At 48.6% G+C, this 25,001-nt stretch overlaps 1 protein-coding gene across 4 annotated transcripts in view; it reads right to left on the bottom strand.

Annotated features, from left to right (window-relative positions):
• Positions 1-25,001, bottom strand: part of SMOC2 (SPARC related modular calcium binding 2) — a 153,393-nt gene that overhangs the window by 80,185 nt on the left and 48,207 nt on the right. For all 4 annotated transcript variants that reach the window (XM_073894238.1, XM_073894239.1, XM_025866465.2 and 1 more), the window contains exons 3-5: positions 13,548-13,654; positions 12,582-12,681; positions 1,695-1,742 (exon numbers count right to left, since the gene is read on the bottom strand). In XM_073894238.1, the coding sequence (XP_073750339.1) occupies positions 1,695-1,742; positions 12,582-12,681; positions 13,548-13,654 (255 nt within the window). The remainder of the gene's footprint in view (positions 1-1,694; positions 1,743-12,581; positions 12,682-13,547; positions 13,655-25,001) is intronic.

Here is a 25,001-nt window from a genome sequence, read left to right as displayed (position 1 = left end):
CCAACTCCAGCACCAGGGGCCCTCATGTCTCCCGGCCCTGGCCCTACCCCTGCTGTCAGCGTGACGCCCCTCCACCACCGTCCACGCTCGGGGCCTGTGTGTAGTTCTGTCCCAATGTAACAAACGCACCAGCACCTCCTGAACTCAGCCTCAAGAAAATGAAACAAAACTGTGGAGAGCTGTGTGCTTTCTGTTTTCCCTACTAGAGTTTGCAAAGGCCTCGTTTTTATCCATAAGCCAGATGTGTGGCTGAATTTCAGGCATTTTTCTCTGTTGTGTGCACGTCTGTAGATCAAGAGCCTTCAGCAAAAGGAATGCATTCCTGCCTTAAATTAATTTCTGTGCCCACATACCAATTCCCTAGGGATTTTTTTTTTTTTTTTTAACTTCTAGAGCAGGTTCAGCAATGTGCTGCAAGGCCCTGCATCAGGAAACTGGGTCTGAAGAAGTGTTTCCTTTTGTCAGCTCTGCCCTTGAGCATCTGACTGATGTTTGTAATCATGAATATTGTCCCTTCCTCCTCTTTAGAAAATACTGACATGCCCACCCTGGGACCTTACAGACCCAAATCCAAGCTGTTCATCTAACATTCTTTTGCAAATGTAAACCCTCACTCCAGTCAGCATTCTGACTCTGCCTGTACCTTCTTTCCCCTAGAAATTGGGCTATTTTCCCCAATTATGAGGTTGCTCTACCCTACATCATACCCGTCCCTATGCCCACACCCTCCATGCCCACCCACCGCCTCCCCTTTCATGAGACTGCTCTGCCCACACTCCCACCGCGCCCCTCACACACCGTCCTCACAGGCTGATGCTGTCCCAGGTGCCTATCCCCTGTGTTTATCTTCATAACTTAAGGGACTCCACTGTCCTCCGAGGCAGGGACAGTGTTTGCCATAGCCTCGGCGCACGCTTGTGGGAATGGACTTGAGTGAAACTCAGGTCTACTTGGCTTTATATCACTTTCCTTTATTACTGGGTCATATATTATAACCTACATCAGAAAAAATAGAATTGCCTAAAATTTTCATACTAAAAATGTTTTATTTTGTCTTGAAAGCGACTTCTGACTTTAAAGGATGATATAAGATAAAGGCAGAAAACACATCCCTGGGTCCACAGGACGATGACTGTGGGAAGGGCAAAGAGAAAAGTTGGGGCTCGTGGAAGGTCATGGTGGGTGCACCATAGCCTGCGTGAGATGGACCAGGTGCTATGGAGTGGTTCCAGAAACGAACGGCTAGCTGCTCTACCTGGTTCTTGTTGGCCCCAGTCCCAGAGCACGTGACTGTCACAGGCGGGAGAGCGTGCCCCTCTTTCTCATGAGGAAGCTTTGAGATGTCTTTCTCCGCGGCCCACAGTGACTGCCATGCTCCACAATCACATGTAGAACCTAACATCACACTGGAGCCCTCCCCCCGGGTACAGACTCCAGGAGGCACCTGCCAGCAACAGGGGGTCCCGGCACAAGCCACGCCTGAGAGGCCCTTACGTGGGGTGCGGGGGTTACCTGCCCAGCACCTGCAGATCCCTGGCCATCCAAAGGGACAAATACATGTGTGTTGAATGAATAAGTAATTAACTGTGTCAGCTCTCCCTATCACGTAGTCCACATTTAAATTTTAACTTAAGGCATTGATTGAATTAGCTGTTATATATTATCATCATAGAAATTCATTTTAAGATAGTTACCTGTTTTTCCTGTGCCTTCCCGTTGGGGTACCTTTTCATTTATGGAACCTAAAAGGGGAAAATAAGGAATAGATTATTTTTGGCTCTCAAAGGGTCATCAACAGTTGTTACGCAAATATTGGGTTGCCCTTTGATTAGTTCACAGTGCTTGTCACTTCCTAGTTAAATTACACGAGGCATCTAGTACCCTGAGGTGACAATGTCATCTGCAGTCACAGGCCCCCAACTAGCAAACCGAAGATTAGTTCCTACTTCTGCTGCTAACTGGTTGGCCATGTACATGAGGACACACACACTCTAATATGCAATATATCATAGTTTCTTCACTTGGAAATTGTCCTAACCCCCTTAACATACATTGCCATATTGAGGCAGCAGAATGAATTAGATTTAAAGAGGGAAACATTTTTAAAATAATAAAAAGTTATGCGACCAAAGATAAATAAAACCCTGGTTTGAGCTGGATTTCGTCCTATGGGAAAGAAAACGGAGGAACTGCCTTTTTGTGGAAGAATGCAGGAAAAACATGAAGGATGTCGAAGTAATTCAAGACAGCACGTCCAACATTTATGTTAAACTGAGAGGTTTGCCTTACAAATGTGAGGCGTGAGCTCTCTCTTCCCCATTAGCTCAAACCTGCAACAAGCACTGTTTCGCTCACCATTATTACACCCACTCGAAGGAATAAAAAAAAGAAAATTCTGTTCAGAATGAATTTGGAGTTTACCTGCTGATTGTGTTCAGAATCGCCCATGCAGGATTCACTTAGAATTACCACAGTCTCGTGCTGGGGTGCACTCCTTAGCAAAAGCATCTCATGACACAGAACGTGAAACCCATTAACTTGTTTTGTAATTCTGAATGTGACATTGAAATACAAACCAACACTTATGCCAAAGATATAAACTGCATGACATTTAAGAATGTTTATCCTCTCTTTCTTGGAATTGAACAGTAATGTAATAGGAAATGCAGCAGCAGTTCATCATAGGAAAGGATCTCACAGGACAGAGAAGTTAACACAACCTTGCACAGACCATTCATTCTCTCGAAGTACTGGCGGAAATCACGTGAAGGTGACAGGTTCTCACATCTTTTCCCAAGATTAAGTCATTACCTCAAGGAACAAAATGCACACAAAATAAACCGTTCCCCAGCAGGGGGTCCACCACGGACTTCCCACCCAGCTCCTCCGGCTGTGAGTCTAAGAATCAACTGAGCGACGTGCATTTGGAAGTTTCAGTCCCCTCCAGTGGACGGACAGGTCGTGGTGTGCCCACTTCCCAGCTGTTCCTTCTGCCCCTGCGGGAACGACGCATGGCCTCTGGGCTTCAAAACACAGAATTCTACCTCGGCTAAGAACCCCCTCGCATAGAAAAAGGGCCCCAGTGTGTGGCCTTCTCTTAAAGCTTTTGGGGCCCTACTTTGCTGGCTTTTCCCTTCGAGCCTCTCTCCACAAATCCAGATTTCTTAAAGAGCTTAACTGTCCTTAGTCGTCAGCTTACTGTTATCATGTGTTTCTGCAATGAGTCAAAAAATGTTTTCCATTTTGGAGTGGAAATGATAATATTTCGGTAATATTTCTGACTATTCAGATTTTAATAGTCTGAGATAAATGTAAATATCCTACATAGTCATTCGATGCCCCACACGAGAGCGCCTCTCCGCTAAATTAAAGCAGTATTTTGTAACCAAAGGCTTGAGGACCACAAGCTGTGGATTCACAGGCTGAGCGGCCAAGGCCCCGGGGGCATTCGGACAGTGTCCCCCTGCACCCTCGGGCACGCTTTCTCCCAGAACCACCACCACTGAGCTTGCGCACCAGCCCCCGAAAATTCACTTGGTATTTACTCAACCCAGGCCACACAAAAATAATTCCATCTTGTTCTTAATAGTACGAAGTGATTTTAAAGCAGAGTCAAGTGTCCTTGGTAACCTGCGCCACGATTCAAGTATTTTGCAACACAATTTAAAGAAGATCCAGAGGTGCTGCTTATTTTACCTTCCTCTGGACAAAAAGCCTCCCTCAAACCTCACCTCCTTCCCTGTAATGTCCTGTCCCCAGGAATGTAGAAGAAAGCTGAACATCACTCGCCACGCAGCAAAACTGCTATGCCAACTAGAATCCACCAACCCCAAACCAGAAAGCAGCTCTTACTCTTTCCTTACAGTTTTCTGAAGGATTTGCTGAAGAATTCCCAAGAATTTGGGACAGGTGAGATTCTAGGATGTAGGTGTGGAAAAGGGCTTCAAAAGGGGGGCCCTGGGAGACGGTGAACAGCTTTGTAAGCCACGGGCTGGTTGGCTGCACCTTCGAGACCTGATCACGGCTCATGGACATAAACACCGCTCCTCAGATTCATCTCTCAAAGGACACAGTTGAAGTCCCTCCATTGGTGAGATCTCATCCCATTTAAATGCTATTTTAAGAGGTGGCTTTTTTAGCAATTAGGGTATGCGTTACCGGTGAAGGCAACCACCAAAACACAATGTGGGGGGATCAACACCTGCGGTTCACAGGGAGATCACGTGAGCTGTAGTTCCGAGCACCTGGTTCAAATCCAGCTACTCAGGCATCCCGTCTTGTTGCCGGAACAGCCCTGCCGGAGGGTGCCATGTCCTGCTGGGCGTTGGTTGTCTCAGCAAGCTCCTTGCCCAGCTTTAGGACCAATGAAGGTGTGTGTGGCCCGGGCAGAAGGGAGAGGGTTAATGACGTCACCCACTGCAGGCGAGCACAGGTCCAACATGCAGAATGGACGGCTCCTTCAGGGCCCAGTTAAACAAGCCACAGTGATTCATCCCTTTCTGGAAATTGCACATTCAAATGCAGATTTACAACACCGCATGGCTTTGCTTCAGAAAAAAAAGAGACACAGAATGGGGGGAAAATAGAGAAAAGGAATGGAAGGAACAGTGGCTCTGTTCCTCCTGCATTTTCTGGACACGCCATCTCTTTGCTGTAACTCTGAGTAACCCAGTTGGTGCGGTGCTCTCTGAAAGCAGTCTCACCACCCGCTCCAGGCCTTTCCTCCCGCCGTGGGACAAGCCAGCGGGCTTTTCTCAGGCCCTGGCTGGTTGTGTCTGCCCCTCATTCCCTGGTCAGAATAGCCTGCAGTGCCCTGAATGATCCCGCAAACACCACAAGGCCTAGCGGTGCAGGGAGAAGGCAGAACCTGGGCCAGAGAACAAATTCACTACATGCCAGCTCTGTGACCCTGGTCAGGCGGCTTCACCTGCCCCAACCTCCATTCCCTCATCTGCAAAATGGGCAGTATCAGGAGTATCTGCTCACTGGTTGAAGGAAAACGGCAGAGAAACCAACAGGTTAAGAGGCACACAATGAACGTTCACCTAAAATACCTCAGGCGCTCCGTCACCCATCTGTGGTATATTCCACCTGTGGCCTCTGTCTTCACATAGGAGTGTTTTATATGCAGAGGCGGTGACAGGGTCTGCTCATGACAGACACCAATGCTGTGTCCACTCAGAGTAAGCGGTCAGGCAGGGCACCAATGAGCCCGGGTGATGACACCCACTCTCTGTGACCATGTCCACTCATTCATTCAACACATGCTCATTGTGTGTGGCTGACAAACAATGCAAGAGATAAAGCACTAAAAAGTTTCATCTACTTTGGGGAGATAAGTGTGAAATGGAAATTACTGAAATAACGTACACTACTGTCGTGCACACAGGATGGAAACCAATGATGACATCAGAGCACTTGGAAACCTGCCAGCCCCGTATTGCTCTTTGGTCAAAGGCCAGCCCTACAGAGGGTTCCAGGCGTAGTCATGGTTGAGCCAAGGTACACAATGGGAGCTGCCTGTACCCAGTTTTTAATAAATCAGTATGGCACAACTCCTGCCTGGTTACCTCCCAGGGGTCTTGGGACACCCAAACCCATCAACACTGGTGTCAAAGCTGAGAAACGGGAAAGTCCAGAGCACATCATGACCTCCCATAGATCACTCCGTGACTGCGCAAACACTGTCAGGCACAACAACTGTGTGCTGCCCCAGCCCTCCCACGTTGGACCCAACACTGTGGATGACGTGTGTCCTCTACTCTTGCTCCACAAGACCCATGCTAATGTCCAGCAGGCCCTACGGTCTTCCTTAGGGCAACACAGCAGCTTGCCCTCATGGTCGTGGCTCATCTGATTCAAAACCAGTCAGACTGTGATGCTTACTAGGTATTAGTAGATGGTGCAGAAGCTACTTTAGCGAATCCCAAATGTCTCCCGTATGGAATGCTAGATATTATATACCTTTTATATAGAGACTATAACAGTGGGAAGTAACACCTCACACTAGCGAAGCAATGGTTTTCTATATGCCGTGACCTTAATGACCATAGATTTCTGTTAAGTGTCTGCAGAATCCTGGCTTTAAAAGATGCACAGAGAGGGGAGCCTGGGTGGCTCAGTTAAGCGTCTCACTCTTGATCTGGGCTCAAGTCGTGTTGCTGGACATGGAGCCTGCTTGGGATTCTCTCCCTCTGCCTCTCCTCCCACCCCACGCTCGCGTGCGTGTGTGTGATTGCACGTGCATCCACCGTCTGGAAATTTTATCTGGAATTTTATATACCCTGTGTTGGCTATACCAAATTCTTATTTTATCTCATTAGGGATGTAAAATGAATTTCCCAGAACTTCAAAAATTGTCACAGTCGTCCCTGATGATTTGTATTTTCCTCGAGAGCAAATCTCGGTGAGTGACGTCTACACTGCAGCCTGGCCGCCACAGTAACCCCACTCTGGTTCTCACCCCAGTGGCCCACAGGCTCTGTCCTCGGTGCACCTTCTACTCTTGCTAAAGCTGTCTGTTTTTATTCCATTGCCAGTATGCACTGAAATATTTTACTTTACTATCATTTTTCAGGAAGAGAATTGTTAAGCCTAAATGAAAGCCAATTTGAGGGGAAAAAGGGGCTCCTTCTGACCGGTAACCCTGCAGTTCACACAAAGCAACTCTGAATTTGCATTTCAATAATTTGTACAAAGAAATGCTCCAGAGACTTGAGAAGCCAGGTGCGGCTGTGTTGTGGATTTCAATACTTGGAAATTCAGTTGTTCTGGGTGTTTCTTTCAAATTCCTCAGCTGCACAGGTTCCTTCACTTAGCGCCAGGGAAATTCATTAGTGAAAAATGAAAAAATAGTTAGCTTCTCTCTATCAAGTGAACATTTTCATAAATGATTAGGATATTCATACAAACGTGAAGCACCCCCGTTTCGGGGAGAGGCCAGAACTGCCGGCATTGTGGGCAAATTCGAGGATCACAGTTAAACTCATGTAGACGATGTATTGAGAGGCAATCCGATCTAACCCCAAGTCCTCTGTCATTCATGCTGAACCTTCCCAAACCCAACAGAGAAGTTGCTCAGATAAGCAAGCAGCCCCAGGAAAGGACCGCTAACTTGCTCATTCCTGTCCATGGGAATGCAACACCTCCAATAAGCGACACCGAAGGAGAGATAACACTTGACGTTCTAAAACTTGCCAGGAAACGAGCAGGGCCGGAGAGCTGGCTTTCTGTCCTGCGCCACGAGAAGGCGCTGGAATGCGCGGAGTGGGGCTGTCAGGTTGAGCAGGACCGCCATCCTGCTCGGGACAACTCTCCCCATAACCGACCCTGGTTTAAGAAGGGGGTGGGGGGGCAGCTCTCAGGCGGGCCTCCGTCACGGATGCGGGACTTCTCCCCTCCTCTGCTCTGTATCTCCACGTCTGTAGCTGACTTCAAACACATACCTCAAGCTGAGCTACATACGAAGATTCTGGGGATATTGTAATACGAAGAATTCTTGCATGTAGGTTCAGCTTACAGTGTCTCAAACTGCTTTGTACTCATGCCAGGAATAAGCTCTTGGCCATGGTGCATAGTTACAGAAGGGAGATGAGATTAAAAACCCTAAAGCTATTTCCAAATAATAGCGAATAGGCGAGCTACAAAATCCTCCCTTGGAGAAAAGTCCTTTGTTTCTGAGTTCTACTCTGCCCCCAGCAATGTTAGTCTTCAAATCTTTAGAAGGAAGAAGAAAAGAAAAAGAAAAAGAAAAAAATCCTTACAGAATAAATATAAATCAGTGGTGTACAGATGGAGGCATGTTGACCTGGCCCCTGACCAGCACAGGGGATGTGGGGGAAATGTTCAGTGGGCTCCCTATCATTTCCTTCATCCCCAGAGCCATCTCCCATGCAAGAGAAGACCCTGAGCAGAAAGCCATCTGCAGACCCAGGGGTCTAAATCAACGGGGCTTGGTGAGCATATAAATCTCCAAGCCATGAGCAAGAAACACCTGCTTTCAGGCAGGGCAAAGCCTGGACTGCCTTTGGAGGTGGCTCAAAGAGCAGCTTCTTGGTCCTAAATACTTCTCAAGGCAGTGTGCTGTTTGCCATGGACATGAGCGCCCACCCCCAGAAGGGACAAAGCTCCTACCACCCTCCACGCTCACCTTCCGTGCTTGCCTCAGGAGCAAGCGCAGCAAGGAGGGAAGCAAAGCAGCCACACTGTCAAGAATAAATGTGGGAGCAAGATAGTTCTGCCCCATTTTTATGTCAGGCCAACGTGTCCCTCTTTTTCAGAACTGTCCTCGCCTGTCCACATCCTCAGGCAGCAAGCCAACCTCTCCCAGCCGTGACATGTGTGTCTGCAGGGCCCTCAACAGACCGAGCTCGCCTTGCCTGGCAGATGCTCAATAGATTAGTCAGCAAGGAAAGACGAGTGGATTCCTTGGGAGGAAGGTAATGTTGGATGCTCTCCGTGAGTTTCTAGGTGAACTGGTCACATACGCTATGATTTACTAAAGGAGAATCTCACGACTCGTTAGGGAATCGCCATGTTAGGCCATTCAGTGGTTGGAAAGCGTGTGTCAGCAGGGGTCTCGGGAGAGCAGGATCCGCCACCCCCAAACTTGCCTCTCCACGGAAGCCTCTGCCTCTCCCCGCCTGGGTGCCACTCACTCCATGGCCATGGCTGGAAAGACAAGGCTGATGACTCACTAGCTGTGAAAGTCTGAGCAGAGCACTCAGCCCAAGGGACCGTCCTTGATTAGCGCAGATTAAAACCAGTGGTGGGTTTTCAGAAGCACGGAGGAGCTAATGTGCTGGCTGGGGAGCAGCACGTAGCTTCTTGTCCTCTAAGTACCTTGCCGGGGCCGGACAAAACCTCCATGTGCTCGTGGATCTCACACCCGGAGCTCTACATATTCTAAGTAAGGAGTTCACGGCCCATGAATTTACATTATCGGATTTGGCAGAAAATGTGGGCTATGGAGACAAAAAGAGTTTTAAGCCCTAGCTCTGTGACCTCCGTTACAAGCACGGAGGCCTTGGGCAGAGTCCCCACCCGTTAACTGCAAGGTAATAGCACTTCCTATCCGGGCGACGTGACACCTGACGGCTGGCGGGTCCCCTCGCGCGTGGGCAGGGGCGGTGGCACTGGCAGGGGACAGCAAGCCACCACCCCCGCTCCTCCAGAACATGGCCAACAGCAGACGGGAACATCGGTCACCCCCAAATCCTCACCTAGGCCTCCTCCACCCTGTCCCTCCCATGAAGCCACAGCGCGTCCTTTCTTCTCTGTCCCTTTCCCTCCATCCAAACCTTCAGGTTGATGTATAACTTTGGGAAGGATTCAAGTCAGCGTGCTACTTCCTCCAGGGACATCTGCATTTTTAACTCTTTAAACCTCTTTAAATCTGTGGACTTCTGCACTCCTACCCATAGACATGCACAGACATGCACTCCACCCATAAACTATTGTCAAAGATCCAGAGAAGAAGCTTCCGGGGCAGGAGTCGCCATGCGCCAACCCCTCTCCAGTCAAAATGCTCCCTTCCCACCTGCAACCGCTGACCTGATCCTACCAGAACCCCTTCCTCACTGTCTTTGTGGCTCTGGACGTTCCGTGCCTGTCTCCTGCTGCAAATATGAGTGCACGTCCCCGGAGCCACGCCACATCCCGTCACCCACGTGTGGGGGGCAAGTGGATTCTGCACCCGCAGCGCCCCCAGCGGGGGAGGGTCTGTGCATCCGTGTCCTCACCAGCACATCACACATCACTTTTTCATTGCTGCTAATCAGGGTGGGGGGTTGTGTGGAGGGGAAATCTCACTGCAAAGTTAATTTGCATTTCCCTGGTACTAATGAGCCTACACACTTTCTCCTGTGTTTACGGGTCATTAGGTTTTCCTCCTTTACAAAACTCTGTCCAGGAGTTTTGACCATTTTTCTGCTAGAGTGTCTCATCTCATTGTCCTTATCAATTAGTAGGAATTTGGGTATTTTGTATTAATGGCTTAAGAATACATAATTATGGAATAAAGGAATACTTCCCCTTTTGAAGGGCCTTCTGGGAGAAGCAAGAAGGTGGAGGATTTGGGGGCAGGAGATCGGACACCTCGCTAACATGTGGATGTCTGCTTTCCTCCCCATGGCTTGCCTCACCGTGTGTTTGCACATGTTCATAATAAACACACACGTGCATGTTCTAAGTGATATTTATAGCCACATTTTAAATCTCTTGTCACATTTTTATAGCATGTATTTATAGGGTAAGCTTGGTGTGAACTCCAGGGCAAAAGATAATTGTTGAACCCCGAGGCTTACCTGATTTTAATAAAACGGATGAAAACCACTCCCATCGTTTACAGCGAGTGGATAATGTGCACTAGCCATAGGACGCACCCTCTCATTTACCAGTGAAGAGACGAGGATGTACCTAAAGAACAAGTGCCTGGCTCTTTGCAGATGAAAAATGTGACCCTCTGTTGTGACGTCAGCATCACGATCCCATGCAGAGTCATGCCCTATCGCCCTGCTTTGCTCTGTTATTTGTGAGGCTCTGTCAACATCTGGGAAGAAGTTAAAGTATATTATGCAAAAGTTTGGCATAAAGTGTTCTTGCGTGTGTGTGTGTGTGTGTGTGTGTGTGTGTGAGAGAGAGAGAGAGAGAGACTGTGTGTGGGTGTGGGTGTGACTGAGCACTATGAGTTTGTGTGTGCATCATGCACGCATGTGTGAGCGTACTCGTCCCGAAACTCCCCGGCCTCAGACATTCTCAACAATTCCCCAAACTCTGCAGAGTTTCTGAGCACAGGCACCTGCTCTCCTACACCCACATTCCTGCAGAATAAAAGCATAATGCAGCAGGGGGTTAGGAGAACTTTTCCATAGTGCACTGGAAGTTACAGAGCGTGCCCATAGTATGAGCAGCTGAGAGGTGACCCAGCCCCGAACTGCAGCCCAGAACTGAAAAGAGATGCTCACTTGCAGACAGCAAGTCTGAGAGCAGAGCCCCCAACCTTCACCACAAGTCTGACCTGACCCACTGAGCCTTGCCCACAGTCCCCACACAAGAAATACCAGACTTTTAAGCACACTGTTTTCCATAATCCATCACGTGGACCAGAAAGTCCACATGGACTGCAGCATTTCTATATAGTCAAATTATAATTTCTATAATTATAATTTCTAGTACCTGGTTGAAAAAAAATGTGTAAGTGGACAGTACAGTGGTTTGATTCCAAAAACAAAGTACTATTTGGAGAATGTAAGAAATTCAGCCAATTTTGTACATGGCTTTCCAATAAAGATCTTTCAGACACAACTTAATTTTCTAACAGTATCACTAAAATCACAGACACGGGCATCCCCCCGGCTTTCTCCTTCGTAAAATAAAGCTGGGTGCCTAGTGGTGCCGCACACCCGAAATAAAATGCGTATATGACAGTATCTCCCAGAGTGGGGGACACACAGAGAGGCAAACTGTGTGTGTTCATTTTCCTCTTTCTTTCATTTACTCAATGAGTTCATAAAAGAATTATTAGGTGCAAATGTTAGCTCACTAAAAATATTTGTCAGCAATTTTTAGCTCTTGGATAACCAAAGAGTTTTTTTTTAAAACAAATATATTTTAATTTCACATGATGCACACCCCGTGGCTTTTAAGTGATGACCAGTCACTGGAAATATTAGGTTTCATGTTACTGTTAATTACAGATGTCATCATGCTGAAACAGTTATGAGTTCTGCCCTGTGCCTTGGCTCCTGGTGTAAACGTCTGAATCATGGACAGAATTCCTAATTACAAGATGTCTGACCTTTAAAAAAAAATAAGTCTAAAAGTAAATCCTAAATGCAAATGTTTCAACATTTTACATGAAAAATCAGGAACATGCTTTGTGCTTCATTATCATCATAGCTGTTTCGACAGTTTAACTCAAGTCCAATCTAGGAACCTTGATGCAAAGATCATGAATCCCTTCAGAGACGGTCTGATAATCCCCCCGCCCCCGAGCCCCGCCAATTAATCACGACTCAGGCTGTAAAACATTCTCCAGGAAAGATGACCAGAATCATTTATATCATTTTTGGTAAAATGTTAAAGGAAAACAGACTATTTCATAGGTTGTACTCCTGGCGGTAACGCCTTCGTGTATCAGGCCCTCTTAGGAGTAATAACACAAATAAACCATCTGGAAACGGACTTACAGAGAATGATCCTATTCTTCTTTGCAAACATATACATATAAAACCAGAACTTTTCTTTTTCTTTCTTTCTTTTTTTTTTTTTTTTTGTGCCAAAGAAAACATGTGGTGGTTTCCACTGCTGACTACAGTCCTTGTGGTCATTCCTAAAAAACTCAGAATTCTGAATCAAAGAACCTATCAGAGTTCAGACAAGATCTGCCACTGGTAAAACTGTCTTAGAAACAGTTTTCACCATATTTTAGGCTTTGTCCCACGACAGAAACCCAGTTCCTGTGACTCCTCGCAACCACCTACACTGGATTTCTTTGGAATTGTGCGCAGACACAGGCGGGTGACCCGAATGACAGGGGACAGGGCTCCGTAGAAGGCTCGGCCGCACCCTCGCGGACCTACCCGGGCACCGGGGCGTCTTGTGGGCCACAGCCGTGCCGCTGACGGGCCTCCCGTTGGGCGTGACGCACCAGCAGTATCCGGTGTAGCTGTGACACTGCACCTGGGGACGGCGGGACAGGGGGGGTCAGCACCGCTAGGACGCGTGCCTCTCCCCTCGCGGCGTCTGCTCGGCGAAGGACGGGCTGGCCCTGCGCCCCGGGGCGTCAGCGAGCACGCCACGGTGACCGCGGCCTGGGGCAGCTGCTCAGCTGTGGGGGACGCCCGTCCGTCCGAGCTGCAGCCACACCGCATGTCACCGCTGGGCAGCTGGGCCCCAGGGCGTCCAGGGACATGCTCAGCTGCTCCCCGCGGCACCGCGGCAGATGTGAGGAGAGGGGACGGCATCCCTCCTGCTCTGCCCCCACCCCAGGGTCTCCCCGGCATCCCTCCCGCCCCTCCCCGGGGTCTCTCAGGCATCCCTCTGCCCCCCAGGGTGTCCCTGGCATCCCTCCCACCCCCCGGGGTCTCTCAGGCATCCCTCCCGCCCCCTGGGGTCTCCCCGGGCATCCCTCCCACCCCCCAGGGGTATCCCTGGCATCCCCATCCCCCACCCCATCTCTCAGGCATCCCTTTGCCCCCAGGGTATCCCCAGCATCCTTCCAGCAGGGGCTCCACCCTCAGAATTAAACTGAGACTGGATCCTCAGAGATGAGCTGGGTGCACAGGGGCTGATCCACCTCACGGAGGGAGCTGTGCCAGACCAGCACACAGTGAGTGACACAGGTGGACAGCATGGCCCCAACAGAGACACCTGCACCCAGAAAGGTGTGAGTGAATTGGCTCGCACAACTGTCCGTGAAAGTCAGCCCTGTCATTCACTCACTTCCAACATGGGCAGTGAGTTGTCCCCCTGGAGCCCCGGGCCCTCCTTCCCACAGCCCCCGCCCCTGCTGCTCAGGTGCAGAAGCTGCAGGGCGAGCTGGTCACCTGGCTGTAGGTGCCGTCATCGTTGCATTCCGGGATGAACACCTGCTGCAACTCCTTGCGGGCCTGCTCCTGGGTGTACTTCCTCTCGGCCACACACCTGGACACATCTGCAGGAAGGAGCCAAGCAGAAGAGCAGAGGTGTCACACAACCGGGAGATGCAGATGCATGAGTCACCGCGGCCGGTGGGGGGCAGGGCGGAGGGTCCCCCGAGGAAGGACCACAGGCCTGCACAGTAAGAAGAGCGGGGTGTTCTCTGCTCTTCATGAGCAGACACCGAGGCTCAGAGATCATCCCGTACAAGGTGGACTTGGCTGCCCGAAGGCGAAGACGTGCCCCTGTGGTCCAGCCAGCTGCAGACAGGCGTCTGTGGGTCCGAGGAGGTGTGTGAGCACACCAGCTCCAGGACACACTGCGCCAGGTCTAGAAGCCCCGCTAAGACCAGAGCCGACACCGTGGCCCTCAGCCGCGAGGTCTGAAGACCGCCTCGGCCAGGAAAGGACAGCGGCCCTCCCGTCTGTCACGCTGCCCCAGGGTCTCAAAGCCATACTGAGGTCCTGCCCCCCCCAAACTGCAAGTGGAAAATCTGACAGTAAGTCAGATAAAAAGTCTAACATCCTTAGCCCTCCCTCCACTCTGTCCCATATTTTCGGGCTTTTGTGTTAACATCACTATAACATAATTCAATAAAAAGTGCCACGTTCCTCCTGCTCCTCAAGGAGTGATCACCTGGGTCCCAATAAGTTCACAAAAAAGGGAGAGCCTAAACACACTGGAGTGTGTCTACTCTCTCTCTGGACTCTGGGAGTTTGGAGACAGACCCTCAAACCAAACACAGAGACGTGTGTGCGCGAGGGACTCGCCAGCCTCGGAGTGAGTCCTCTCTGTCATCCCCACAGCCTGCAGCAGCCTGTGTCCAAGCTCTGGGACCAGAAGGTGTCGTAATTCCTGCTGAGAGCGCCCTTTGTCCAGTGACGGCGCCGAGGTGCGAGCCCCCAGCACACCGGCACAGAGGATGCAGCAGAGCACACCCACATGCGTCGTCCACGGCCACGCGCCCCAGGACGCCTCCACAAGCTCATGTTCCCTTCCTCGGCTGCCATACGATGTCTCTCATCGGAGCTTTCAGACTTGAAAAGAATAGCTTTCCCAGTTTTTCTAAAGTGTTTCCAGATTTAAATAACAAGTTGTCGAGATCTTAAAGGCCCTCTGGACTCTGAGAGATACTTCTTCAAACGTGTCCACTGGCCAAGATCTTTAGATGGTGACTTTTGATTGCCTGGTAGTTGAAACTGCTGGGTCAGACAGCATGCTATCTGGGCACCCACTCCGGGGACCTGGGCCACGGCCACAGCTCCAGCGGCATCCGTGTGCTGAATATAGACTCTGCCGCTGAACAGACTCGTCCTGGGCTTCGGTGGGACCCTGGGTTGCAGGCTGTTCCGCACACTGCAGAAAACAGCCTTTCATCCAGGCGCAGTGCTCAGGCCCTCATCTACGGTTTGGCCTGGACAGCCAGCACTTGGCAACATGTGGTTTTAGTGCACTCTGTGTTTTAGCTGAGGACAAATCACTGCTTTGCTAGACTTCTGTCATTTTTTTAGTATAGCCTGTGGTTTGACTGTCTAAAAGGAAAAGTGATATGACTTCCAGCTTGCAAGGTCTCTACCAGGGTACAGATGGAATTACAAATCACTTCTAATATTTGAGCTATCATGGAACATGCCAAAATAGCATAAATTTTCCAAACAACTCGTGGACCTTGTTCCTGGCTTGGATGTCTTCCTTCAAAGACTCTCCACTTACTTCTGATCAGCTAGTCCTCAAACAGGCAGCTCTCATCTCTGATGGAAGATTAAATTCTGTTTTTGTCCGGCACGTTACTCACAGGAGGCAAAGCCTGCGGCACTAAACTGTGGGGTCTGTGTCAGCCGTCCCTCGAAAATCAAGGTGCCGTCTGCCTCCACCTCCTGCCTGTGCTCCTGACTCTAGATATTCTAAATCAGGGTCTTTACCATTGAGAAGGGTCAGCAGCCCACCAGAGCAATTCTACTGAAATATGCAAAAACACCAGGAATTTCACTCAAAATTAGTAATACCTCCCATTCTCTTTAGTTTGTTACTTGCTATATTGCAGTCAGAACACTCCACACGAGATCTACCGTTTTATCAAGCAGTTCACTGTAGGTGCCGTGTCCCGTAGTGATCCTGGGTGGTTGACACTCTCCCCTGCATCCTTAACGTCACTTTAAACACTTACACGGCTAACATATACCCACTCGGGCTAAATCAAATGCCCTTCTTTACAGAAATCTCAGTAGTAAGCACAGCGAGATGAGAGGCAAGACTGGATGTTTTTCTGGGTGGTGACTCGGTCTGGAATGGCTACCACATGGTTCTGACTTTGAGCCTGGTGCTGTGTGCTGAGGTCCAGACTGTGCTCGCTGCTGCGTGCTCGCGGCCCAGCGCAGGCCAGCACGGACAGGGCCGGCCTCAGAATGGGAGAGCTGGACGAGCAGAGGCTACCAGACAAAGGAGACACACTCTCCTGGGGCGGTGGCCACAGAAATGCTGGTCCTATGCGTGACATGCCTTTTATTTGTATTGGCATCCAGTGAAGGCAGACACTGTGTTTCAAAGGTTGTAATATTTTACCCACCCAAAATTTTGAAGGCCAGACTGTGAGAAAAATTAAGGATTCTGTGCTGCAAATCTCTGCATAAAGAGAACATTCTTTCTCTCCCTAATATAGGTGGCTGTGCTGCGATAAAAGGCCAGCAGAATGGGCAAGGTGACCCATCCACCCTCCGCCTCCGGGCAGTGAGGACAGCAGGGCCATACGTCCACCAGAGCCATCCCTTGACTGTAGCACTCCAGGGCTAGAGGGGAAAGGAACAGTGCTTCCTTTTTAAATGACTATTATCAGTTTAAATGCAGAGGGACAGAAACAAATTAAAATAGGAAAACCTTTAGTCCATGATTGGGCTTGCCAAGTCATACAGGAAAAAAATTAGATACCATGCAAACTCTTGCAAGAATATATTATTCAGACAGGTTTTATAACATTTATACAGGAAACGACTGATGACAACCATCTGTACGGTAATTGATAACCATGAGCATCCAGGCATCGAAACAGACCCCTGCAAAACTGTCACCAACTCTCCTTTAACCAAGTGAGTGCAACCTTCCCAGGACAGACAGGCCGACACTGTGCTGAGATTCTCCTGGCTCTGCTGATGAACTAACACGCTGAGAACGTAGGTATTGCTAAAGCAGAGGGAAGATTTTTTTTCACGTAACATTCCAAAAAGTTCTGTTGTGTTTCTGATTGCAGCTTGAACGTGAAAGTGATGGTACTACCTCTTGTCGTGTCAACTTTAGTCCATAGGAAGGACATTTCTAACACCATACTTATTAGAACACCATAAAGGAGTTAAGGCAAACATGATTTGTGTAGGGTTTCAGCAAGAGACAAACACAGATATGATTAAAAAGTCCTCGAACACCACCTTATGTCGCGGCTATCTCAGAAAGCCCGCTGTGGGCAGGAAGAGGTGTAGCTTAGACGCGGCAGGTAGCACTGACAAGGACCCAGCCTAAAGACCGGACAGAAGAGTCACTACACACAGGTGCACATGGAGTGCACGCACACACAGATACACACATGCACGTGGCTACATGCACGCATGTGCGCACACACATGCATGCATGCGCACAAACACGTATGCACACACATAAGATACACATGTGCACATGCTTACATACACACATGTGCACACGTACACAGAGATACACACATGTGCACACGTACACACAGATACACATGCACACGCACATATAAGATACATGTGCACAGAGATATGTGTGTGCACACACATGTATGCACACAGGTACCCGTGTACATACATACACACATGTGCACATGGAGATATACATGCACAGATGCACACACAGATGTGCGCACATATACACACACAAAGGGATATTCATGCACACACACACGCCTATATCCTGCATAGACTTCTTTTACGGAAATATCTGTTTTAATGAAGAAAATAACAGCAGGCTAACAATTGATTTATAGTAACCAAAACACACCCTGATACCGACGCTTTCTGTGGGTTCACAAAGTTCCTGGTGAAGCCATGGGAGACACCCAGGTTGCTCCAGCTTCCCAAAGATAATGCCACCAGAGGCCTAAGAGAATGGCAGGCGAGGGAGCTTCCCAGCCTGTTTCTTGACTCTCCACACGTAAATCAAGACTTGTTAGGAGAAATTCTTTGTGTTCACCTGTTTTAGAGATGAGAAGGCTGGTGCAGACCCTGGCCAGTTGGTGAGAGAAACTGGCAGGTGCCCCGGTTCAGCACCCCTCACACGGGTCTGTGATTCTCGCACTGGAGTGGGCTGCAGAGCGCTGGGAAGCCTGCAGGTGCCGGCGCTGGCGCCGCCCCTCCCTGACCCCAACCCAGCAGTGCTGGGCTCTGAGCACCCAGTGAACCAGGAGAGAGGAGAAACGAGGAGGCAGAGGCTGCAGGGCACTTATTGCTGCTGGGCATACACCACATTTTTAATAAAATTAATGTAAAAACAGGACATTTAGAGATGGCAACACCCAAACCAATGAGGGGTGACACACAGAAACCCCACTCGAAAGCCTGGCTGATTTCAGGGATGACACATGTTCAGCCTTCTACACTAGTGATCATGGTTTATCTGGAGAAAACCACGTATGTGTCACTCAGGGCTCTCGAAGGGAAAGAACAAGACGCTGAAACTCATCAAACCTAGCAGTTATTATGAATAAGAACCACTCATCTGTCCCCGTTGTTAGGACACAATCTGCCTCCAAGCTGACACTGCGTGTCCTGGCCCAAGTGCTGTGGGCTCGCCAGGGGCTCACCACGTGTTCACCGTAGCTCACTGAGGGCCCGCCGGGGACTCGCCGTGCGCTCGCCGTGTGCTCACCACAGCCAGGGGGCCACTTGGGGGGTGGGGGCTTGTGTGGCTCACGGAGACTGCAGCCTTGCTCAGGTGGTCACAACAGGGACCACAAGACGCTGGCAGGAAACTAGGGGAGGGAAATCAGGAGCATTTTGTAACGATGCTCCTGGGAATCCCCAAGACGGCTGTTTCTGACAGATATCCGTGATCACTTTGTTTCCAGAAATCTCAAAGTAGTTCCAATGCCTCCTGGCACTTAACTGTTCTCCTTCCTTTTTTTTTTTTTTTTTTTTGGTTTTTTTACTCAATGCCAGAAATTTTGTTGAAAAGAAAGACAGCTTCATTGGTCTCAGATCAAAAGAAAAGTATTAATGTGTTTGCTAAGTTCTGAAAACACAAACTCCACAGATTTCTAAGAAAAATCTATCAGCGTAAACCACTGCATTTCTATTCAAGGTCAATAGTTAGATCATAACATCCAATTCATAAAATATTTTTATCTAACTTAATTAACTATGGACTAAAATATTTTAATGGTTGTTTTCAAACTAGTATATTCAAAATAGACAGGCCTAGGGCGCCTGGGTGGCTCAGTCGGTTGAGCGACTGCCTTCGGCTCAGGTCATGATCCCGGAGTCCCGGATCGAGTCCCGCATCGGGCTCCCTGCTCGGCGGGGAGTCTGCTTCTCCCTCTGACCCTCCCCCCTCCCATGCTTTCTCTCTCATTTTCTCTCACATAAATAAAGTCTTAAAAAAAAAACAGACAGGCCTATAGGACTGTCACCCTCCACCCACAGACCATGAAAATGCCCTCAAAACATGCAGTTTCCCATTTGTCAAATTGACACTGCTGTGCACTAGCTTATTCCAACATCAGGAATAATTTAGAGGAAAAATCCAGATGTTTATCGGTATCACATGAAGTGCTGTAAGGGGACATTTGGTCCTGTGCTCCCTCCTTCCCACTCAGGGAAGCAAGCTTTTGACCTGGCTGTGTCATCGAATCTGCCGTATTTGTGCCCATAGAGGACAGAGGAGGGTCACAGCCTGATCTGCCCTGCGGCCGCAGGATCCCTGTCTCTGGGCCCCATCTGCAACCCGGCTCACTTTACCTCCTCCCATCCCCAGGAACCACTTCCTCCCCATTGGCACCTGGACAGGCTCGGGGTGTTGCCTGCTGGACGTCGGGACATGGTTGGTAAGCGGCTAGCAAAATATGCCAGTCAATGCAAAGGAGCCCATCCTCGGAAGAGGGCCAGCTCCTTCCATGAGCCAGGATCCAGGCAGAAGGTGCTTGTGCAGGAAACGTCAGATTGTGGACTGGAAGCCCGTTTTCAGGGCGCCTCCCGTGTGGCACAAATTCATGTCACTCGCAAGATGAGGGCTGTAAGGGGAGGCTTCAGAGCCCCTGCCCTGTGCCCTGAATCCACCACAGCAGTGGTGCACGATGCCCTGATACTTTATTTTGTTTATTATGTAGGCTCTGCACCCAGCACAGAACCCAAAGCAGGGCTCGATCTCACGACCCTGAGATCCAGAACTGAGCTGAGCTCAAGAGTCAGACGCTTAGCCAACTGAGCCACCCAGGCGCCCCACCCAGTTATTTTTAAAATAAACATGTGGCTAACAATGTCCCTCTAAAGTAACTTTACTATTTGCTACCCTTGTTCGCTGAAGCACCAAGTAAACATGATTTTTGAAATCTATGGGCATCTGTACATTCTTTTTATTTTTACCCTTTTGATTTAATTGAACCAGCTTTTGTGAGGTGAGTTTTAGTTCTACCCACTTCCCTTCACACATTTTCTGTGTCACAAATTTATGGGACGACATTTGTTCAGTGAGCTGAATGAGAATCCCAACCAGGAGAATTAGCCAGAGCAAGTAGGCTGGGTCCAAACACAAAGGAGCAAACAAGGACGTTATCAAGAAGCAATCCAGCGTGGACCCCACAGCGGGCACAGCCAAGCTCTGAGTCGGGTTTCCACCCAGAGAGGACGGGGTCCTCTGGCCTTGGTCTACCTGACCCAGCACGGTGCCCACAGTGCGAGCGCTAATGCAGAGGCCTCACCTGGCACTTCCTCATGGCCTTCCAAGACAACAGCTCATTGCGGTTGTCTAAAGGAACATAGCGGAGAAAGGAACATTAACTCAAATGTTACCACCACCCCCACAGCACGTTGCCACAAGCGATGCCAGCCTGGGTGATTGCTTCTAGAACCTTCTCTGAAGACTAGAACATCGGATATTTGAATTTATTCTTAAATCACTTCTCTAGTCTCAGCACAGATAACTGAGGTGCAAAACTACAATCAAGGCATCCGAATTTTTCTCAGATTGATGTGTTTAGAATAAGGACACACAAACTAGACACAGAATAGAAAGGAAGAGAAGTCCTTACATGGATGCCACTTTGAAGCCGTGATCCTGCTGCTTCCATGCTGAGGCCCACTGAAAATCATTTCTTTAAATTCCAGGACAGTTAACAGGCAGTTACAGGCGGACAATCTAATGATTCACCAATTCTGCACATTACTCAGTGCTCATCAGGGTAAGTCACCCTAATCCTCATCCACTATTGCCCCCACCCCCCTCTGGTCACCAGCAGTGTGTTCTCTAGAGTTACGAGTCTGCTTCTTGGTTTGACTTTCTCATTTTTTACTTTGCTCATTTGTCTAATTTCTTAAATTCCACACATGAGTGAGATCATGTGGTATTTGTCTTTCTCTGACTGACTTACATCGCTTAGCATAATACCTTCTACATCCATCCATGTCATTGCAAATGACAAGATTTCATTCATTTTTATGTCTGAGTAATATTCCATTCCAATATATATATTAATATATATCACTTCTTTATCCATTCATCAGTCAATGGACACTTGGGCTGCTTCCATAATTTGACTATTGTGGACATTGCTGTTATAAACATCGGGGTGCATGTATCCCTTCAAATTAGTGTTTTTGTATTTTTGGGGTAAATACCTAGTACTGTAATTGCTAGATCATAGGGTAGTTCTATTTTTAACTTTTTGAGGAATCTCCATACTGTTTTCCAGAGTGGATGCACCAGCTTGCATTCCCCACCAACAGTGCAAGAGGGTTTCCCTTTTTTCGCATCCTTGGCAACACCTCTCATTCCGTGTGTTGTTAATTTTAGCCATTCTGACCAGCATGAGATGATATCTCATTGTGGTTTTGATTTGTATTTAGCTGATGATCACTCATGTTTAGCATCTGTTCATGTGTCTGTTGGCCATCTGGATGTCTTTTTTGGAGAAATATCTGCTCATGTCTTCTGTCCATTTTTAATTGGGTTATTTGGGGGTTTGGGTATTGAGTTGTAGAAGTTCTTTACATATTTGGATACTAATCCCTTATTGGATATGTCATTTGCAAATATCTTCTCCCATTCAGTAGGTTGCCTTTTAGTTTTATTGATGGTTTCCTTCACTGTATAGGGAAGCCTTTTACTTTGATGAAATCCTAGTAGTTTATTTTTGCTTTTGTTTCCCTTGCCTCAGGAGACATATCCAGAAAAATACAAATCATTTTAATCCCCAGACAACTGTCCAGGCACACTGTCCTTCTTAGTAAAATGTGTGAGAACTCCAAGAGTGGTCTGTGTTGAAAAGCAAAGTAGAACAAATCAGGAATGGTGGTTTCTGATGAGAGAAGTCCTTCGGTTTAAATATTGCTTCTTCAAAGAATATTTCATCTCCAGATATCTGGGCTAACTCAGTCTTTGTTGAGGACACAGTAAACAAATTTCTAGTGTTAGGGGGTGCAGTTTTGGAGGCTTTGGGGGACCTGTTTTCATGGCCCCCATGATGGAGCTGCCCTCTGGGCCCAGGGGACCTCTTGTGTCACTTTGTCTCATGAGGTGCAAGCTGTCTGGTCACTGCAGGTTCCTGAAACCCAAGTGAGAGATCGTCAGAGGAGAGCCGGGTGGTGGGAACATCTGGGGTTCTGGAGAGTCTCACACGGGCCATTTTAGAGCATGGAGGAGGCCATCCACAGTCTAGATGATGTCATCGTGAACTGAAGGTTCTTACAGAGTCCCTGAGTGCCTAGGAACTAGAAGTCAATCAAAGGCAGGGAGAGAGCCTGGAGGTCACGTAACAGGTGAAGTCCACTCATGCTCAACCAGGGAGCCATTCATAACAAGGAACGTTAGTTTACCAAATGTACTACTGCAGGCATACCTCATTTCCCTTTATCAGGCAGATACTCTGCCAACCGAAGGCTAGTGGCAAACCAGCATCCGGAAGTCAGCCAGCACCATGTTTCCAACAGCATTTGTTCACTTCCTATCTCTGAGTCACATTTCCGTGCTTCTCACAATATTTCAAACCTTTTCATTATTATTGTATTTGTTTGGTGATCTGTGCTCAGTGATTACAAATTACTGAAAGCTCAGATAAGGGTTGTCATTTTTTAGCAATATTTTGTAAGTAAGGTATGCATGTTGTTTACTTAGACAAAATGCTTTTACACACTTAGTAGACTGCAGGACAGTGTAGACAGACCTCATGTGTGCACTGGGATATACCAAAACTTTGATTGGCCTCGTTTTATTGGGATACTCACTGCGCTGCAGTGGTGGGGAGTCCAGCCCACCGTGTCTCTGAGGCACGCCCACGCTGAGTAACTTCAGAATCTATTGGAAAATCTCAGGCTGGTGCTAAGCAATGATTTAACTTTAGAATCACACAGAATAAAGCTGCCTCAAGAGTATCGATTGTTTGCTTGAGTGAACGAAGATTTCGTGTGTGTCTGTATCTCCATCAGGTGTATCTGAGGTTTTTCACTCAAGTTTTCTCCCAAGGAATCAGAAACAGCATACAGTTTACGGAAACCTAACGGCCGCTGAGACAACAGGTACAAGGACAAAATAGGGTTCAGAACGCTGGAGACCCAGGTGGATGGGATTTGATAAATTACATTCTGTTTTCTACAAGTGGGAATGGATATTTAAGGAGAAAAAAATCATTTTTCATTTACAAAAATCTTGTTTTAAAGGTATGTTCTGCTTTCTTCCATCCCACAAAGAAAGGCAGAGCGAACCTGGCTACACCAAGAATCCAGCTTTTGCTGCCTCTACATGTGACCGTTCAAGATAGTTTCTATTGTGGATGGTATATACAAGTGTATATAATTCAGTGAAATAATTTCAAAGGCTACTAATCTGAATTATCTCAACTTTTATTGAATTTTCCTATAGAAGGATATTTCATATCTGTGTTTACCATTTTAAAAACTACTTTTCCCTACAAAAGTATAATTTAATTTGTGAATCGTATGGGTTTTGTTGAACAAAAATTACAGCTCTTTACTTTGAATGCACTGTTTTCTGCTTGGGCCAGAGTTGGAAAAAGTGCCTTCCTGTGCGCCCGGTGGGCTGCGGCGTCAGATCCCTGGTGTCTCTGGACTCTGCTATGACACCCCACTGCAGCGCCTCCATTTCAAGTATGAATCAAATACTTTGTTCACTGCATTTTCATAAACTCAGTAACTTACTGAAACTGAATTAAAACCACGCTTCCCGTCTGGTAACAGCTGCTTCCTTCACCTCGGGCATCCCTCTGGGAGCAGGTCCAGGAGGACTCTCGTCGCGGCCGACCCCTGGGGGAGCCCAGAGCCCGCGCACCCGGGCGAAGGCACAGTGCAGCCATGAAGGAGCTGGGTGGCGTGGTATGGCGAGGGACGCGGTCTCAGCACAAGTCAGCTTACATCTGTCCCTCTTCTGCCTCAACTTCCTATGGCTTCCCATTTCCCGCCAAGGAAGAACTCCAACACCTGATACTCCAGGTCTCCATAGTGAGATCAACCCCTTGTCTCCCACCCCTCCTGGTGTCTCTTCTCGGCCTCAGCGCTGAGGTCATGGCCCCCTTAACGAAAAGGAGGAAACTCTCCTTCTGTGTGATTCCCACTCGGGGAGCTGCATCTGACCACAGGATATGGAAGGGACTCGGTGTGCAGTGCTCTGCTGTCCCCTCACAGACAGGAACTTCCCACCATCCCCCAGCTGGAGGGCATCCCACTCGCATCAGCTCATGTTCGGGCCTCTCTGTGGCCTTTAAATGCTAAGGGTCTAAAATACCTAGACTCTGAACCAACCACGATGGTGGAAAGAAAGCCTTCGTGAATGTGTGACCATCGGTTATGGGCAACACACAGGTACCCACGTGTGGTGCCTGTGGACACGGACCTGTCCCGGGCGAGCCCACAGCCCCAGCATGGGTGCAGGTGCCGGTCGCTGTGGGGAGCCTGGGTCTGCCGGCAGAGCTCCCCCGGAGGGTCAGCAGGAGCAGGCAAGGTGCCGACTCAGTCACGTGCAGAAGGGACTCAAACATGTTCACCTTGGATATATCGTATTATGAAGGAAGGAAGAGCAGTTTATTCAGAACGTGGCCAGTTTGGAGCCGAGACACGGACCCCTATGGCCGACAGAGTTTCGCCTTGCTGCAGGATTGCTGGGCCAACAGCGAGACAGAGAGGAACCTCCTC

This window comes from Callorhinus ursinus, unplaced genomic scaffold (assembly GCF_003265705.2).
Source record: "Callorhinus ursinus isolate GAN/ISIS: 27379988/994484 unplaced genomic scaffold, GSC_fseal_2.0 scaffold6, whole genome shotgun sequence".
Taxonomy (NCBI): Eukaryota; Metazoa; Chordata; class Mammalia; order Carnivora; family Otariidae; genus Callorhinus; species Callorhinus ursinus.
Note: the sequence above shows the minus strand (reverse complement) of the source record. Positions and strands in the feature narration are given on the sequence as shown.